This window comes from Porcisia hertigi, chromosome 35 (assembly GCF_017918235.1).
Source record: "Porcisia hertigi strain C119 chromosome 35, whole genome shotgun sequence".
In the NCBI taxonomy this organism is placed as follows: Eukaryota; Euglenozoa; class Kinetoplastea; order Trypanosomatida; family Trypanosomatidae; genus Porcisia; species Porcisia hertigi.
Genome location: NC_090594.1, coordinates 112,146 through 130,415, shown reverse-complemented (window position 1 = coordinate 130,415; position 18,270 = coordinate 112,146). Strand labels below are relative to the sequence as shown.

Sequence of the window (18,270 nt, the reverse complement as noted above, 5' to 3'; positions counted from 1 at the left end):
CTCTTTTACAACACGCACACCACGCCACCCGCAGTGGCACGGAGCGAAATCTACGGACCCCCCACCCTGCCCCTCTCTTCCGTGATGAGTCCCCCCCCCTCACAACTAGCGGCGCGCTCATCCTCTCTGACAATGCAGGCCGCTCTAATGTTGGGACTTACCACTTCGATTTCCGCCTGTGTTGTGCGCCGTTCGCCTTTGTTCTTCTTCGGATGATGCCTGTTGCTTTGCCAGTGCGCTAAAATTTACACCGGGGCTCCACTCTGTGTTCAGGCGATCACGCGCCCACCGGAGGAGCATATCATCGATGCACCCACAGTACCCTACAGGACGACCAGAGCAACAGTGGCAGAGCTTCACACTAGCCTCACCCTCAGTAGCCGCGGCACCAGAGCTGGTGGCGGCCGCGTCCTTCAGGGGCTCTTTCTCGGCTGTGGCGCTGCTCTCCGCATCCGGCGATGCCCAGCCCTTCGCAACCTCAGCAAAGTAGCTTGGTGGTGGGCACTTTGGCGGTTCCTGAAGCGCTAGCATGGGCATCGAGTACTCGGCATATTGTGTTCCGACACAGCTGTCAGCCGGGAGTATGCCAAAACCGTCTGGCATGTACAGGGGTGCGCCTTTCGCCAACAGCCACTGCACCGTCTCGGTGCTCTCCACCGCCATGGCAGCATGGAGGGGGGTGCGGCCCCAGCGGTCGTACACGTGGATGCTCCCGCCACAACCACACAGCAGCTCCAGTATTTCAACTTGCTCTGCTAGCACTGCCATGAACACCGGACTGTATCCATGGAACATGTCTCCCGGCGCCGGCGACTCGTCTCGGAGAAACGACATGTTGTTCGGGTTCGCGCCAGCTTTGAGGCACTTGGCACACAGGACCTTGTGGCCCGTGATGACAGACAGGAGGAGATACGTCGCCCCCTCTCGCGAGCCCGTCACTAGGCTGTTATGCAGTTCTGGGCATCGCTGGTCAAAGAAGGCGCTTACGAACGGCAGCGCCACAGAGATCTCTCGCGCGCCTTTCGCTGACGGAGCCGCGCCGCTTTTTTTGCCGTCCTCGCCGTTGAGCAACTTGTCGAATGACTTCAGAACATTTTCTTCCTGAGCCGCAGTGAGCTGCACTTGATGTTTGCTGCGGCGGATCCCGTCGAAGGCGCTAAAGGGAACGGGGATCGACATAGAGAAGTTACGAATATGGCGACGGTCGGTGTAGTCGTAAGAACAGAACGGGTCCAGCACCATGCCGCCCTTGTCGAGTCGCTTCGTTAATCGCTCCAGCAGTCCAGGGGTGAAATTGAGGTCCCCAGCCGCGGCCGCATTCTGCGAAAGGTACAGTGCCGTGGCGGTGTCGTCTTCGAGCGCGCTGAGGCCGCCGCTCTGCTGCAGCGCCTGGTAGACAGCCAACCTCTGCGCGCTGTTGTACTTCCGCTGCATGAGTAAAAGGAGGTGTGAAGGCGCTGAGTAGATGTGTATCCCTTATATAAGCACTGGCGGTGATGCAACAAAAGCTCGCTGCTTTCGACTGGTATATATAAATATATATATTATATATCCCCCTGTGCAGTGGTCTGTATAGTAGAAGTGATGTGAGAAAGGGAGGGGGTAAAAATCAGGGAAGAAAATATGGGGAGGGAAAACCCTCTCGGCACCTGCTGAGAGAAAGCACGGGGTTTGAAGGCGAGAAGGAAGACGCGTGTGTGTGTGTGTGTGCGCGCGCTCAATCCCTGTCTTGCTGATTGAGCTGCTTCAGCACCGGAAAGTGAGAGACAACTGTGAAGTCGGGTTGTGATGGGAGGTGATGAGGGATAGAAGAGTCAGAGGTGTGGTATAAGAAAAGGAAACAACGTGCCAGTCGGGGGGGAGGGGGGCAAAACGACAAGCGTCACGTTTTCCGGTATGGCACCACACCGTGGCACACGCGAAGAGTGCGCTGAGCGGCGGACCCTTGAGGCACCGACCGCGTTCTTGTGGCCCCCGACCATATGCACAGTTGCAACTCTACCGCTCTCTCATAGGGGAGAGGAGGGGACTGAGTCACGCCTCGGCACATCAGAGCGATGAGTAGCGTGTACAGGAAAAAATCCGTTTCGATTCGCATTATTTTTTGTTGGAGAGGCGATTCATGGATACACACTGTAGAGGGGGACCACATATATGAAACCTCACGGGATATAGTGATACAAAAGAAGCAAGACGATCAAGATGGATTAACCGAGGAGCGGCAGCGGCGCAAGCACACACTCCTAGAGACCTAATGATTCTGTAGCGGAGGTGAAGGTGCATGAAGAAGTTGGAGGGTGTAAGAAGACGTGGGAGATATCGCCAACCTAAAGCAAAGCAGCACGCCTCGGAAAAGGGAATAGAGATAAAAACGCGGAAACAAGTGCAATGCAGGACCCGCATTGCACACCGCAGCACACTTCTATACACGGGTGCACAAATGAGTTGACCTCTCTACCCCCTGGAACTATCTGTTACCTTCCAGCGTCGTCGTCGACGGTGGCATCTTTGGCTAATCCCCTTTCTATTTTTTCTGCACCGACGCTCAGCGCTTGGCAACGCGAATATGGATAGCGCAGCGCGCACACGTGCCCCAGGAAGATGTTAGCTTTACCTGCAAGTCTACGTCTTGAGAGAACGGCGCTGAATCTCGTTCTTCAGTTCACTGTAGCGGTTATACTCGGCAGTGAAGTGATGGCGGTCATGACGACCAGGTCGCACGCCCCTGTACTTCTCGAAGTCGGTTTCGAAGCGGTACAGCACCTGCTTTACGCTGCGCTTTTCGGCTAGCAAAGCATCGTTGGACATCGTCGAGACATCTTCAGTGCCTAACTGCACCCTCTCGATGCGCAGGATCCAGTCAGCGGTGCCGCTCGTCGGGGCTGGCCTTGCTGTGCTACTTGACACTGCGCGACCCTCACTGCCAAAAGTGGCTGCTGTGCTGCTCAATGGGGCTTTGGTAGAGGCCGTAGAACCATCCCTAACGACGGAGGTACTTGGACGAGTGCGATGCGGCGCGGCCACACCAATCGCAGACGCTGGCGCCGATGATGCGCCAGTCGCCTGAACGGAGATGCTTTGCGAGATATCGCGACTGTTTTCGACAGACAGCTCAACTGTCGCACTCTGCACGCGGGTAAACGGGTCCAGACCCAGGAGCTTTACTTTGACGACGCGGTAGAGTTCGTAGATGAAGCGAAACGGGGCCTTCTGCTCCGGGTAGACGTCTGTTTGTCCCGTGGCATCCCGCAATGCGGCCTCCCACTCGTGGATACGCTTTTTCAGGCTTCTCTTTAAGCGCTTACTCTCCTCAGGCGTCATGCGAGAAATGGTGGTCGAAAATTGTGGGTCACCGTACTCCTTACCGAACTGCAGCGAGGCCGCTTCGCCACGGTACTCCGCCAGAAGCTGGGAGCCCAGAAAATCGGGGGATGGTGAACGCGCAGCATACATCTGTTCCACGCGTTTCCGCTGCTCCTGCTGAAGCGTGTTAACGCTGTCAATAGACGACCGTGGGTACACCCTGAAGTCCTCACTGACCGCGTGTGTCTGCGAGAAACTCACGTCATCGATTACCTGCGACAGGATCTGCAAGATTGGATCGGAGACCATGACGGCAGAGCACTTTGGTGAAGGGGGGAGAAAATTAGCTCAGCACTGTCATGCATGAGGATGAGGACGAAACTCAGAGCTGCACAGATTAGCTCTCTCCGGGGGAGGGGGGGCGAGAAAAGAAGATGAGAACCCTTCACACTGACGATGAGGCAAGGTAACAACGTCCCAATGCACTCACGTGGTGCTGCTTGGGAGCAGCAGAGCCTGCGGGATGGAAAAAAAAGAGTGGCGAAAGGAAAAGCGAGAAACAACAAAGGCGAGCAGACCTGCCACAGTTCAAGTGTTTACACACGAGGAACGTATGAAGAGAGCCCCCGGAGCAACACCGTAGACACGCCAACACCTCACTCAGGTCAGGAAGATAAGTTGATAGAAGAGATCGAGAAAGGAAAGATGTGAAGAAAAATGCAAGAGACACATTCATTCGCGGAGCGCGGTGGAGTTGAGCAACGTGGTGAGCAACAGGCACCCTCACCGGCTGCATTGAAGCTGAGCCGCACAGAGACACGCCTTTTATGTCGTTAAACAAGGGTGCGCTACACGAGCAATATGCTCGCACACGCTCCTCCCCCCCCCCACTCCAGCACTGTCGGCTGGCCCCCTGAGAGAGGCCCCTCGCTTGCTGCGGCTCCCTCAGCTGCAATCATATTTGGCAATATGAGAGAAATCAAACGTAGAAATGTGAACACGTCAGCAAGGAACGGGGCGCTGAGGGAGAGGGAGGGGGCACGGAAAGGCAGCCTCGCCCCCCCCCTCCCCGCCAACGATGCGATGACGACAAAACCGCGTGGCAGATATATTCGACCACAAAAGAAGGGGGCAACACATGCACGTACATAGACGCTTGGTGATTATAGAAGCCGCAACTATCAGCACAGTCACAGCAAGCCACTAGTCTTAAGGTTGGCAAAACGAATCTTCTCTGTCACCATGCGTAAGAGCAGCGGGTGAGGTGCGAGATGTACTGCAACACCCATGGCGGCCAAGTGCCCCATCTTCTCTACCAGCCGTGGAAGGCCATCCGCCCCCAGTTCGTCTATCTGATAAAGAACCCCGCCTGTCTCCTTACGCCACCCGAGGGCACTCATCGAAAGGAGGTCAATATCATCAGCCCCCTGCACGTCGCCATGGGTCAGAAGTTCGCAGGCCACGTTCAGCACGGCCGCGCGAAGTCGATCTCTCACCTCAGAAGGGGTCAGGTAGTGGCTGATGTGGGCGCTGAGCACCCCCTTGCGAAGCTGCGGAGAAGCAGCACCTCCCCCGTTTACTGCCAGAACGGGGTCGTAGAAGCCGCCACGCGCACTCTTTGAACCTAGAAGCCCCTCACGGGCCATAGACCGCATGCAGCTTTCGAGTTGGTGCACAGGGGCCACGGCAACTCGAGCTGTCATATCGTTAGCCGCCGCGATGCGCGACCGCTCCTCTGCCGCCATGGACGCAACTGCAGCGGTGCCGTAAGCGTCCATCAGCTGGAAGGGACCCAAGCACAGACCCAAGTCCTCTCTAGCCACGGATTCGACGGTCGTTGCATCAGACAGCAAGCGTGCTATCAAGACCGCCTCCTCGCAGAGCGCAAGCAGGAGTCGATGTGGAGCTGCACTGGAGGCGACGACGTGAGGTGTGCCGTGGCACTTGAGGTATGTCAAAGCTGACAACAAAGTGTCCTGCTGAAGATCCGTAGGCCACTTAGGTGAGGCATACAAGCGCACCTGCTGCACGGACGCATGCCCCACTTCGCAAAATGCAGACGCAGAAGAGATGACAGCAGCACAGGGAAAATATTGAAGAACCGACTGCGCTGCAGCAGCCTCGCCAACCAACACGACGTTCAGATAGGGTAAGCGAGTGCGCAGCTCAGAAGCGCCGGTGAGGTGCGTCCTCACCAAGTCCAACGTGTCCATAACAGCTTTTTCGGAGCAGTCGAGCAGGATAGCTGCTCCAACAGAGTCTTCTGTGGTGATGAGAGATTTAACTTTGTCGTTCCATACAGTTTTCTGCGAGTGCTGGAAAGCAAGGAAGCGGTGATGGGGCAGAGAAGGCAGCGATTGTCGCAGAGACCTCGTGTGCACATGTACCGCATGAGAGGCGCCCCTGCATGGGGGTGTTGCCAAAAGTTTATAAACCCCGGTGGCCTTTTCTGCACCCTCGCCGCATACAGCGTCCGGCAATGAACATGACGGATCTCGGCCGAGAACTCCCATCGCGTAGGCGTACCAGCCATCTAAGATGTCTGCTGACATGGTGCCGGCTGCCTCCTGACGCACCGCAGCGGTGTGAAAACCGCGGCTCCACAAAAATGTTTCCATGACCCACTGGCGCTGCGTAGGAGACTGACACAGACGCTCGAGAATGATCTCCTCAAGCCGCAGCCACCACTGTTTCCATGTGCTCTTCTCCAAGGAATCGGCGGGGGCGTCAGAAAGGCTCAGCAGACCAACTCTAGCCAAGCTCCTCGCGTCATACATGTGCAGCACGGGCACCCACTTCACCGTGTGGAATGACCCGCAGAGACGTTGGAGAAGGGCTACCGTAGAGGTCGAGGGAAAAATGCCCACGCGGCTCAGCGGAAAACCGACGGAGACGGCGCCAACGGACGGCGGCGACGACGACACCAACGGCGTTTCCCCCTCGTCGCTGCCGTCACTGATCACACCTCGCGGAGAGATCAACCGCCGGTCCGGGCACGCGAAAAACACCTCCGCACCGAAGTCGAGCACAGATCCAGTGGTGGCTACTGCTGCAAAGCGCACGTGTGTCCCGTATCGTGCCACAAGATGGTGAAAGCGCTTCATTACCGACTCCTTCGCCTCCATATAACACACACGCTGTGATAACGACAGCTCCGCCGGACTCTCAGCTGCTGTGAAGAAAGGGCAGTGCTGCAAAGTGCACCACGTCACAGTAATGTCTGACACTCCCTTCGGTGCCGAGTGGATCCGGACTGGGGCGTTTGCGGCCACAGCTGCGTTGCAGTGAGACTCCACTGCAATCAATGCGCCTGCTACAGCCTTCACAGCGGCCATTGAGTTTGACGGTGGCTCCCGAAGCTGCACTGTAATCACGCACTGTTGAGGCGTAACACAAGTTGACACGGAAACACACACGTCACTGTTGTCCATATTCGACGGCGACGGAGCACCGCCGCTTTCGCCGCTTTCAATGCCCGCACCGCACCACACGTCGCCAGGCAGGCGCTCCACTATGGGAGTCTCAAATAACTGGGCTGCAATGGCGGAAGAGAGCGATGCGGCGTCTGCAGAAGCTGCGGTTGCTGATCCTCGAGAGGAGCGATTAGCAGGAAACCTGGAGGTGGTACTCTCAGGACCAATTGCAGGGCCATCACCTCCCAGCTCGACCGGTATTTCATGTTGATCGATGCTCTCAGAGATCGACTTCGGAAGCGGATGGAGCCGCTCCTCTCGTTTAACAAACGCCCAATCACCAGGAGCGGCTCCCTCGAGATGACCAGATCCACAAGCAGGCGTCTCCGTGCTCTCACGAGGAATATGCAGGAGCAGCTTTTCTGCCTGTGGCTGCTCGATGCTCCGAGACACCTTCAGTGGGTGCGTTGCTTTACCGTGTTGCACAGCAGCCTCGATGCGGGTTGACAGCGAGGGTCGCAGAGCCTCGAAAAGTTTTTCTTCGACCTCCCCGCTGTCCTCGACCGCGTCACTTCGGGAAGGCGGGGCGATGGTGGCGTGCGCCGACGACCTAGATACTGGTGGTGGTGGTGCCGGAGGCGCAGCTGACGGCTCCGGCGCCGGTGGTGGTGGTGGTGGTGAAGAGAGAGGAGACGCAACAGAAGGCTGTGGGACAGCTCCTCGGGGGCCCTGCTGCAGGAGGGGCGTGCCTGCTTTTGTGTGCTTAGCAGCGGTCTCTGAACGTGCTACAACTTGGAGACGCGCACCTGGGGACGACGAATCGCTGTGCCCGGCAGTTTTACTTCTTCCTGTAGAGCTACTGTTACGTGAATGCAGCCTACTCCGTGAGGCAGGCGCTGACTTTGGCACCTCGGCTGCAGTGGGCGGTGGTGGTGCAGGCGCGGCAGGCGCTGACTTTGGCACCTCGGGTGCAGTGGGTGGTGGTGGTGCAGGCGCGGCAGGTGCTGACTTTAGCACCTCGGGTGCAGTGGGTGGTGGTGGTGCAGGTGCGGCAGGCGCTGACTTCAGCACCTCGGGTGCAGTGGGCGGTGGTGGTGCAGGTGCGGCAGGCGCTGACTTTGGCACCTCGGGTGCAGTGGGTGGTGGTGGTGCAGGCGCGGCAGGTGCTGACTTTGGCACCTCGGGTGCAGTGGGTGGTGGTGGTGCAGGCGCGGCAGGTGCTGACTTTGGCACCTCGGGTGCAGTGGGCGGTGGTGGTGCAGGCGCGGCAGGCGCTGACTTTGGCACCTCGGGTGCAGTGGGTGGTGGTGGTGCAGGCGCGGCAGGTGCTGACTTTGGCACCTCGGGTGCAGTGGGTGGTGGTGTTGCAGGCGCGGCAGGCGCTGACTTCAGCACCTCGGGTGCAGTGGGTGGTGGTGGTGTAGGCGCGGCAGGTGCTGACTTTGGCACCTCGGGTGCAGTGGGTGGTGGTGGTGCAGGCGCGGCAGGTGCTGACTTCAGCACCTCGGGTGCAGTGGGTGGTGGTGGTGCAGGTGCGGCAGGTGCTGACTTTGGCACCTCGGGTGCAGTGGGTGGTGGTGGTGCAGGCGCGGCAGGTGCTGACTTTGGCACCTCGGGTGCAGTGGGTGGTGGTGGTGCAGGCGCGGCAGGCGCTGACTTCAGCACCTCGGGTGCAGTGGGTGGTGGTGGTGCAGGTGCGGCATGCGCTGACTTCAGCACCTCGGCTGCAGTGGGCGGTGGTGGTGCAGGCGCGGCAGGTGCTGACTTCAGCACCTCGGCTGCAGTGGGTGGTGGTGTTGCAGGCGCGGCAGGTGCTGACTTCAGCACCTCGGGTGCAGTGGGCGGTGGTGGTGCAGGCGCGGCAGGCGCTGACTTTGGCACCTCGGGTGCAGTGGGTGGTGGTGGTGCAGGCGCGGCAGGTGCTGACTTTGGCACCTCGGGTGCAGTGGGTGGTGGTGTTGCAGGCGCGGCAGGCGCTGACTTCAGCACCTCGGGTGCAGTGGGTGGTGGTGGTGCAGGCGCGGCAGGTGCTGACTTCAGCACCTCGGGTGCAGTGGGTGGTGGTGGTGCAGGCGCGGCTGCCAGCACCTCAGGACGAGCAATTGTAGCGGAGGCTAGAGGTGCACAAGGAGGTACTGGCGGTGGCGATGTTGGTAAAGTCACGACGTCTACCCAAACGGCTGTAGATTTCACATGTTGACTGGTGTTGGAAAGAAGGCGCGCTGTCCGAGCACAGAGCCCCGGTCGGTGAAGACGGCGCATGTGTGATTAACGCCGCCTAGTTTTTTTTTTTTGCACAGAGTTGGCAGGAAACTGAAAGGCAAGTGGTGGTGAACGAGAGAGTGCATTTCAGACTTGAAATCTGCGTTGGAAGCGCAGCTGCGGCCGCCATGTAAAGCAGCAGCAGCAGCAGCACACCTCTTTCGAAGAGGCAAAAACCTGCGCAAGCGACAACGAAGATAACATTGAGATGGCTGGTGAGCCACAGTGTTTCTGAGCTTAGCAGCTTTGGAGATGAGAAGATCCACGGTGACCAAAAGAAGAGAAGCATTTCAAGGGTTTGTCTGTTGTCAACGGAGAACGCAGCGCAAAGCAAAGGAGTCAGGTGGTGTCGAAAGGAAAGCAAAAGTCTCTTTCGAGTAGAAAGCAGCATGGAATAGGGAGCATGAAGACCTGCTCTCTCATGATCCAAGCAGCCCGCCCACCCACCCACCCCCGCCTTACAGCGCATACACTGGAAATGGAGGGAAGACGTGGTCCAAAGTCAATGACCAGAGCTGTCATGTTGGCGCTGTGCAGTACATGCCTACTCTACTGTGGGTATCGATGGATTCTTCTGTTCTCACACCGTCTTCTCTTCCCCGAATGAAGTGACGTGCAACGGCGCACATGTTGCCGCGCCTTTTCGGGGAGGGGGGTGAAAGAACTGTGGAGATCGCATAGAGAGGAGGAGGTCCGCATACCCGTATCTCAACGTCGTCTGAGCGACGGCTTCGGACCCATACTCAACGTCTTTTCGTAGACGACGAGAACGATAATGGGAATAAGGATGGCCGAGCAACACGCTACCGGTGGTATACCGTACACCTTCTCAGCGTGCTCACTCAAATCCACAGGATCGTAGTGACGCAGGATGAAAAAGGTCGCTAGGGAAGCGAACGTAGCCCAGAGGAATGCGGCCCTATAACTGAGGAGCATTGTGGATTTGGATTTGCCAGTGATGAAATGTGTGTGTTTTTGTGCAATGAGTAAACCTGGAAAAGCAGCACCCTCTTGACAGAGGGTGGTGCTCAATACGAAATGATTAGACGCAGCCAAGAGCAGTAGGATAGGTCGCCCCGAGCAAACGCAGCGACACTTCAGGAGATGGAAAATGGGAAAAGGAACAAAGACAGGTGAGTCAGCGATGGAAAATCGTGGAGAGAAACAGCTGGATGGTGTAAATTCTTGAAAGAAAAATTGATCTAGGCAATCACGAAGAATGTGCTCTGAGCGGCGCTGTGCAGTACGGAGACACGCTGAGCAAACAAGAAAGAAACAGTTTAGGGAGAGGAACCTTGTGCATACGGGGAAGTGGGGTCGGGGTGGGTGCAGAAAAATGATTGCGCATAGACAACACAGAGGAAACGATGATAGGAGTGCAGAAAGTATGGAAAGGGGAATCAAAGAATGAAATAGCTGAGAAACGAGATAGAAGACATACACATACACGGCCCACACTCCTCCTGTCATGGACCGCCGCAGGATCTCTCAACAGCGATCCAAGGGAAGAGGAATGCGGGGCAGCATGACTCCAGGAAACCCGTCAAAAACTCCATGTAGACCAACGGTGTGCCTGCGAACACTCTTAACAAGAAGAGAGCAGATTTTAGCGAGTGGTAATTATCACAGTGCAATCTTTTTCTTTGGCGCGAAACCCCCACTATCGCATGATCTACAATACAGTGCGAGACTATCCGTGGACCCCACTACACGCTTTGCGGGGAACCCCAGGAGCCCGCCTCCCCCCCCCCTATTCACTTGCCAACGCCAAACCACGTCTGATGGTGACGAGGACAGGCACCTGTGACGTAGGGAAGGGGAAGGGGTCAGAGCGGTGTACTGTTACTGATATTGTTGGCCAGGTCGTGGATGGCGCTACATCAGCGTAACCCGCGCCAGTGCGAGCGTATGCACCCCTCATATGCGAAGGAAGGTGTCAAGGGGAGTCCCACGCCTGTTTCGCAGCTCACACTATGTGATGGTGGTGGGGAGGCCTGAGCCACCCCCTCCCCACCCCAGGGAGGGGGGGGGATGGCGGTGGCGCACAATGTGGTGGTCTGGGGCGTAATGGGAGCTGTTGCGAGGCGACCTGTGAAGCGGCAGTGGACACACCGTGCGAGGCAGGACATGCGCCCAGACGACGGTGCCCGTGTTGCACCGCTGCTTTGCACCACGCGCTCTGTGTGTGTCTGTGTCTCTGTGTCTGTGTGTCTGTGTGTGTGTGTGTAACAGAGAGGAAGTGGCGTGTGGAGTCGGACTCCTGTGTCGCACGGCAGCATGGGTGCTTCAAAAATAAAACACACACCCATATGTACAAACATATATTGGGGTGTGCAAACACACTGCACAGTTCATCTTGTGTGGTGCCCCTTGAAGGCTTGGGAAAAACCTTGGAAGAGGATATGATAACAATCCAGCGAGGGCCTACGGCTTCGGCGCGGAATCAGAGACAAGGGGAAGAGGACAACAAGACCCTGGTGCTCATGCCAGCAGTCGGTACGAGGTCAGAAACGTGATCTTCCATGACGTTTCTAGGGTACGTTGGTTGGGCTTCCTGTGCAGTTGTGTCCAAAGTAACGTGGTGGCGAGCATGCAGTTGGTGCCAGGCTGGAAAACCTCCTCAGTCATCCATACCTCTGCTGCGGCTAGCAGCTCCCCCTTTCCGCGGTGGATGGTGCAGTAGAGCGGCTTCTGACCCGTCCCCTCTATACCCAGCTGCAGGTGCTCATCCCACGCGGTGGAATGTTGCATATGCAGGAGCTGACGGCTTTCCCGCGTGCGGAGAGTTTGAAAGCCGTTTGTCAGTACACACACTGCACCGACAATAGACTCCGGACCTATCAGCTCCTTCACGATAATGTCCAGCAACCCTGCGTACCGCGGTGGGCCGGGATCATGCAGGAAGGACGGTTGTTGCTTTACTACAATGCCGAAAGAGACGTCGCTAGTGTTGCCCTCTCCTTCGGAAGCAGCGGTAGCTGACGCAAGGCGAGAGCGCTCCAACCCGACCGGATCCGGGCGCGGTGGAAGGGGCCCTGTCGCACCAGGATGTCGCCCCTGGGTAAAGAGCTGCTCCTCATACTTCCACCGTATGAACGACTCACGCACCTCAAAAGAAGAAAAGGACCTTACAGGTTTCACGACAGGCTCCTTGTGTAAAGAAAATTCGATGCTGTCAGCTGGAAAGGCTACGTAGTACTCCAACTCGTCATTCACAGCGTCGTTGCCACGTGATTTCATGAACTCGACGTCGCTATGAGGCCATCGGTCAAGCTCTGCAGCACGGCACTTGCTCGACCACAACTTTCGATGCACACCGATACACTGGATACACACAAAAGCACCAAAGGGCTGCAGAATGCACCATGACGGAAAAGGCTCGCCGCAGTCAGCGCAGAACCGATTGGTTGGTTGGCTTTTGATGCATGATTCATAGAGAGGAGAGTGCTCGAGGCGTGCTAGCGCACTCGACTGGACCTCAGAAAGTGTGGCTACTGGATTCACCTCATTCGCCGCCACGCACACCTCTGATCCCAAGGTATCATAGTTTAACAAGGCCTCGCACATCATCCTCCCTTCTCCCTCCCTGGGCATTGAATGTGAATCTATGGTGTTCGCCCTGCTCTTAGTTAGCTGCAGTGCCTCATATTCGTGCAGCACGTCCGACAGCTGCAGCACCTCGTGGTTGCGTAAGACGGTGACGTCAGACTCCGTGCGTGTATGGCAGGCGTCGACGGAGTGCTGGCCCAATATCTTCGACGCGAACTGGTTCGCTACACTACAGGCGAGCGGCTTCGCTACGGTTGACGGTCTAGAGTGTACACTGCCGCTGCCCGCAGCCGGCGTCGGCATCATTACCAGTGCCGCAGCGGTGGCCGGAAAAAGTTGAGGATACTCCTTCGAGGCCCTTTGAATTGCCTGAAGAAGGTACCACTTGATCATCTTGTCAGGCATGAAAAGTTGCACCACGTAGTTGGCGCTCGGCAGTGACGACCCCAATGCGCTCTGTGTGGTCTTGTCTAGCGGCGCGTCGTGAGTCGTCCTCTCTTCAGCAAATATGTTGCAACGGTGGTTGCCCAACAGATCTACTTTTTCGGCGTAGTCGTAGTTTGCCAGAAACAGCAAGAGTCTCTCGCTCGTGTCGCTGTAGACGCCACCGTCGACAATGTGACACCCCTCCACATACACCTTTTCCCGAATGTGCTTGGCCATCGAATTCCTCGGCTCCTCAAAGCAGTACAAAATATTGTTGGAGTGGAGTTCAACGGTGCGGTGAGCCCTCAGCGTGCCCCGAGAGCCCCACTGGACATCGCACTCACCGCTGAGAAGCAGCGTGCTGAGACTCACCTCATCCATTCACGCCTCACTCACACAACTTTTTCAGAGCCCACACGGGCAGAGAATCGACCTGAAATCGTGGATAGCGCACACACGCACAGCGCCAGTGAGGAAGTCTTGTACTACTCCTTGGACTGTGTCTGCTGGTCAGTCGCTGAGGAAGTGATTGACACCGCGGAAACCAAGAAGTTGTGTGGGGATCAGGAACAAAGAAAAAAAAAAGGTAGAGTTAAGTTTGGTGTGACGGCGCATCACCTGCCAGTAGGGCGTGGTAGGAGAGGAAAGAAATTTGGAAAGCATAGGTGACGAGCCCCTCATCAGTGCCGTATGGTTACCACCACGCACTCGAGCACACGCACTCGAAGCGTGCTATTACGTGTTCCTTCTTTTCTCGCTTTGGATTCATGCAAGTCTGCGATGAACGTACACGGAGACGACGCGTCACAGGGATGATTAAGCGAACCGTTTTCCTCAGCCATCACAGCGGGGACGTTTTGGAAACGGCTCATCCTCAGTGTCCAGCACCTTCAGAATATCTTTCCCCATTACCGCCGCCAATCGACGCTTCACCTCGTCCACCGCTGCCGCCTTCCGCTGCTCTTGTGCAACCGCCTGCTGAGCTTGGCGCGCGGCGTAGACAGCAGATGGCACCACCACTGCGTATTGTCCACGCATCACATCGTTCACCACTTCTGATACGGTGAAAGACCCAGGGGAGGCAAAAATGGTCGAGGGGTCCAACACGCCCAAATCAGACAGGGGCAGCAAGAGCAGCGTTCGGCGCAACGTCGCTAACGCGTGGATCCCTGGACAGAGAAGAAAGGCGGGGAAGTAGGGGGATGGATCCCCGGCAGCCGGGACACCAAGATCGCCAGCAGAAAGCTTCAACATGGCCACAGCCGTGACTGTCATACCCACGGTGACTGCGGCGATGTCCAAGTCCCCTGGTGTGGTACCCGACGCTGCCGTAGTTGCGGTGGCGGTGGTGACCGTCCGGCGAAGGTCTGCTTCTTTTTTGGAGGCAATTCCACGCACAGTTGCGGCGCTGGCACCCACGGCAACCATGTAAAGCAGTGCCACATGCATTCGTTCCCCTACAACGGCAAACGTCCGCCATCCTTGAGCGGTGCTGCTGGTATCGGCGGGCACAAGCGCGGCGGGAATGAAAACTGGTCCGGCGTAGCCACAGTTCTCGGCGTCCTCGACGCAGCGGGCGTGCAGGCCATCCTCGCCGATCCGCTCGATGCGCACCAATAACCGCGCGTACGGGCCTAGACCGGCTGCGTAAGAACATAGGCGCTCTGCGGAGCTGCCATCGCCGTCTCCGCCACCACCTCTTCTTTGCTGAATACTCTTGAAAAGTTTGCTTGCAAGCGCTTTTGCAGCAGCTCCACCTACAGATTTGCAGGCCATATCACTACCAGGACCACCGCTAGCGACTGCGGTGTTAAACTTGGTATTGGCAGCGCCGCGCCCTAGCGCCCCCGCCACATTTCTCGCTTTGCCGCCGCTGCCTGCCCTTCCCTGAGACTGATGCGGTGGTGTCGAAGCAACTCCAGCTAAGCCCCGTGTCAGGTTTGAGGTACACAACGTACGAGCAGCGGCCGTGGGTAACTGCGCCTTGGAGAGAGAGCGGCGAGAAGAGAAAGCAACAGAGCTGGTGACACGCAGCAACTTGCCCCCGACCATCCCTTCCCCGGCCAGTGTAAGCCCTCCACTCGCGGACAGCTGCACCTGCACCTCGTCCCCCAGTGACACACTCAAGAAGTTGGTGTGCGTGTGAACCAGAGTGGTCGTGCTCGCCTGATCCGCAGCAGGGTAGAGACCAGCATCCACTACACAGTATGTGTTGGACGGCATGGCGACCACGTAGCCGCGCACAACGCGCCCCTCAACAGCACAGTCAGCCAGCGCGTGCCGTGCCAACATTTTTGGAAGCGCAACCGCCAAGGCGCAGTCGGGCGCAGTGCCGACATGAATGGCGTACACGCCGTGCTGCTCTGCCAAAGTGAGCTGGTACTGGCAAAGAAACTCGTTAGCGTCGTGCGGGGATCCGAAGTGTAACACTGCGCAATACGGACCGAGACAACTGTGGCATACCGTTGATGACTCCTGTTCAAACACCGACCACAGGGCAGCCTCCTGCTCGGCTGTGACCCTGGAAGAAGACGTGGTGGTGCGTGTTGCGGTGTTGCGGCCGTGTAACAGGAAAGTCTTTTCCTCGAATGTAGGTGGCTTCATCGAAGACTGTGCCTTTGCCGCAGTGCCTGTGCTGACCTCAGGAGAGCTTGGAAGTTCCATGCACGAAAAAACGGGCAACGCAGCGGTGAGGCGGCCCAGACGCAGCAGCTCTGTAGCGCTAAGTAGCACATCTGCACCCACGCACAGCACCGCCGGTTCGCTCACAATCTGCCAAACACGTCCTCGCTGCTGCACGTCACTGCGGAGTCGATCGGCGCTAGACAGCTTCTGGAACTGAATGTGCACAGTGGTGGTGTTATAGTTTGGGTCCTCCTCGTACTGCACCCACTCTACAACACCGTATGCACAGCAAGTGCTGAAGAGCTGGGCGCGAAGGGCGTCGCTCTGTAGCTGCTCTGAGGTGACGCTGATGCGACGGCTTGAGGCACACATGCTAACGGATCGTCCAACATTGAATATGTAAAAAAGAGAGCCCCACCAGTACGGCCAGATGCGAGGGAAGGCAAATAAATGTGAAGAGGTACACACGATAACCAAAGACCTCTTCTGCTAAGACCTACCCACCCTCTCAGTTTTCAGCTTTGGGTGCGTGCCTGTATCTCTCACGTAGGTGTTTGGTAGCAGGTGGGACGGGAGAAAGAAGGGATGGGACAAGATGATGTGTGCTGCTGGTCGACCAAGATGAGGCAGGGAGCAAGTAGAGTAGCGTAGGTAGATCGCGTGGGGGGAGGGGGGAGGAGGAGGAGGTGGAATGTGGAGCTTGCTAAGAAATCCATGACTTTTTTCCCTCGGCAATTGCCCAACCAAACAGGAGTACGAAGAAGGAAAGTGCGGCAGGTGGCATAATTAGAGCAACCACCCGCAATACGAGCCGTGCGTGAATCTATGCAACCCAGACGCAAGCGCGCAGTGAGGTTCACGAAGTGAATCCAGGGTACAGGAGGTTGGAGCAAAATAAGAAAGGGGACAACCAAACACGGGCACCGTCCCAGACTCAGCTTTCCTCCCACCTCATCTGTGTTGGTGCCTCTTTGAGATGTGACACTCTCGTCGCTCTATCCTCTGTACATCTGGCGTTGCCGGGTGTGCGAGCATGCGCGTTCATTCCTTCACGCTGATGTGGTCCTCGTTTCACCTGAGTAGCCACCACCAGCAGCACGGCGCGTGCCCACACACAGAGCGCAGATATTTTATTCGTTGAGATTTTGTTTTTTTTTTCTATCAGAAACGATCACAAATTAAAATGAGAGCAAAGAGAAGTCGGTTCACATTATCCCGCTTTTCTTTTAAGCGGCGATGTCCGAGTCGCCAGCATCCGTGACGGACAAGACGCAGGTGCGGAAGTGCTTGCCGCACGCAGTACCCAAGTCCAAGTTGTTGCCAGAGTAGTGGTGGATGGGGGTCTTGCTGAGGGTGCAGTAGTACTCCACCTCAGCGCGGCGGATCGGCGGGCAGTTGTTCGAGATCACAATCAGCTTACTGCGGCCCTGGCGGAGGGTCGTCAGCGCCTGCTGAGTGCCGAGCACGTACTTCCCGGACTTCATCACCAGCTGGAGCTTGGTGTTGATCGTGTCCACCTTAGACTTCGTCCTCTTGACCATTTTTGCGTGAGTGAAAAATGCTGACGGAGCTGCTTCTCTGCGGCAGGTGTCATTTGAGGTGGAGGAGGTTTCCCGAGGCGTTTAGGGTGTAAGTGGCAAGTGGGGGTAAGATGCGATTACGTACGAGAAAGGAAAACAGGGAGACGGTAGAAGAGGGAGTTGAGTTGACGATTGGGACGGACATGCGGGGTGAGACAGCGAGCGCTTTCACGTGTGATGGAGGAAAGCGTGAGTTGAGGGAAGTCACCTAAGTGTCGGTGGCATTCGAGCCAAAAGAGACAATGCTGTACTTTTGCGTTGTTGCTGTCGTTGGAGATGTGAGTAAAGAAAAACACGCTGTGTGCGAGAGTCAGCTAAGGCAAACACGTTGTGGGAGCGTCGGAGCACGAGCCGAGTGGACTGTTGCGCATCTTTTTTATTCATCGCTGGGAGGTCGTCTTAGTGGCATGCGGCTATTCTATCCTGGGCCTCGTCACTTGCCCAGGGTCCGCTCGGCAAAGAGAGGGAAGCGCATAAAAGAAGCAAGCCGGAAAAAAACGCAAAGAGCTGCGAAACAAAGAGTGCGTGCATGACAGCAGACTACACAAAATAACGGTTCCACCCCCCCCCCACACACACACACAAAAAAGAGCACACGGTGTTACGAACTTGCAGCACCGTCACCTCACCAGCAAGTCGAATGGAACAGTCCAAATACGTTGACATTTGAACACGCCAAGGCTGATCTGCGCGTCACATGCTTCAAAGCAGAAAAGAATCGGAATAGGCTCGCTTGTCGACAGGTAAAACAACGCGCAAATGGGAACGAACACTCAGAATACTGAAGAAAAAACAAGAGGAACCAAAGAGTCTGATCTGTCGGTTGTACTACTTTTGGGCATACCCAACATAAGGCTCGCGAGAACGGGTGAATCTGCAAAGCGTCAACTCTGCCGTACGACACAGGAGTCCGACTCCACACGCCACTTCCTCTCTGTTACACACACACACACACAGACACACACACACACACAGAGCGCGTGGTGCAAGGCAGCGGTGCAACACGGGCACCGTCGTCTGGGCGCATGTCCTGCCTCGCACGGTGTGTCCACTGCCGCTTCACAGGTCGCCTCGCAACAGCTCCCATTACGCCCCAGACCACCACATTGTGC

The 18,270-nt window shown here is 56.9% G+C and overlaps 7 protein-coding genes across 7 annotated transcripts; all 7 read right to left on the bottom strand.

Annotated features, from left to right (window-relative positions):
* Positions 1–144: 144 nt before the first annotated feature.
* On the bottom strand, positions 145–1,434 carry JKF63_01033 (uncharacterized protein; the record flags this gene model as incomplete). Its single annotated transcript, XM_067897082.1, has 1 exon — positions 145–1,434. The coding sequence occupies one exon, from the start codon at positions 1,432–1,434 to the stop codon at positions 145–147; it is 1,290 nt and encodes a 429-aa protein (XP_067753239.1).
* Positions 1,435–2,622: 1,188 nt separating this feature from the next.
* JKF63_01032 (uncharacterized protein) lies at positions 2,623–3,612 on the bottom strand (the record flags this gene model as incomplete). Its single annotated transcript, XM_067897081.1, has 1 exon — positions 2,623–3,612. The coding sequence occupies one exon, from the start codon at positions 3,610–3,612 to the stop codon at positions 2,623–2,625; it is 990 nt and encodes a 329-aa protein (XP_067753238.1).
* An 881-nt stretch (positions 3,613–4,493) lies between these two features.
* Positions 4,494–8,978, bottom strand: JKF63_01031 (uncharacterized protein; the record flags this gene model as incomplete). Its single annotated transcript, XM_067897080.1, has 1 exon — positions 4,494–8,978. The coding sequence occupies one exon, from the start codon at positions 8,976–8,978 to the stop codon at positions 4,494–4,496; it is 4,485 nt and encodes a 1,494-aa protein (XP_067753237.1).
* A 708-nt stretch (positions 8,979–9,686) lies between these two features.
* JKF63_01030 (uncharacterized protein) lies at positions 9,687–9,914 on the bottom strand (the record flags this gene model as incomplete). The annotated part of the gene is made up of 1 exon (XM_067897079.1): positions 9,687–9,914. One exon carries the CDS (start codon positions 9,912–9,914, stop codon positions 9,687–9,689), a length of 228 nt encoding a protein of 75 aa, XP_067753236.1.
* Positions 9,915–11,459: 1,545 nt separating this feature from the next.
* On the bottom strand, positions 11,460–13,334 carry JKF63_01029 (uncharacterized protein; the record flags this gene model as incomplete). Its single annotated transcript, XM_067897078.1, has 1 exon — positions 11,460–13,334. One exon carries the CDS (start codon positions 13,332–13,334, stop codon positions 11,460–11,462), a length of 1,875 nt encoding a protein of 624 aa, XP_067753235.1.
* A 453-nt stretch (positions 13,335–13,787) lies between these two features.
* Positions 13,788–15,950, bottom strand: JKF63_01028 (uncharacterized protein; the record flags this gene model as incomplete). Its single annotated transcript, XM_067897077.1, has 1 exon — positions 13,788–15,950. One exon carries the CDS (start codon positions 15,948–15,950, stop codon positions 13,788–13,790), a length of 2,163 nt encoding a protein of 720 aa, XP_067753234.1.
* An 854-nt stretch (positions 15,951–16,804) lies between these two features.
* On the bottom strand, positions 16,805–17,119 carry JKF63_01027 (uncharacterized protein; the record flags this gene model as incomplete). Its single annotated transcript, XM_067897076.1, has 1 exon — positions 16,805–17,119. The coding sequence occupies one exon, from the start codon at positions 17,117–17,119 to the stop codon at positions 16,805–16,807; it is 315 nt and encodes a 104-aa protein (XP_067753233.1).
* Between the last annotated feature and the right edge of the window lie 1,151 nt (positions 17,120–18,270).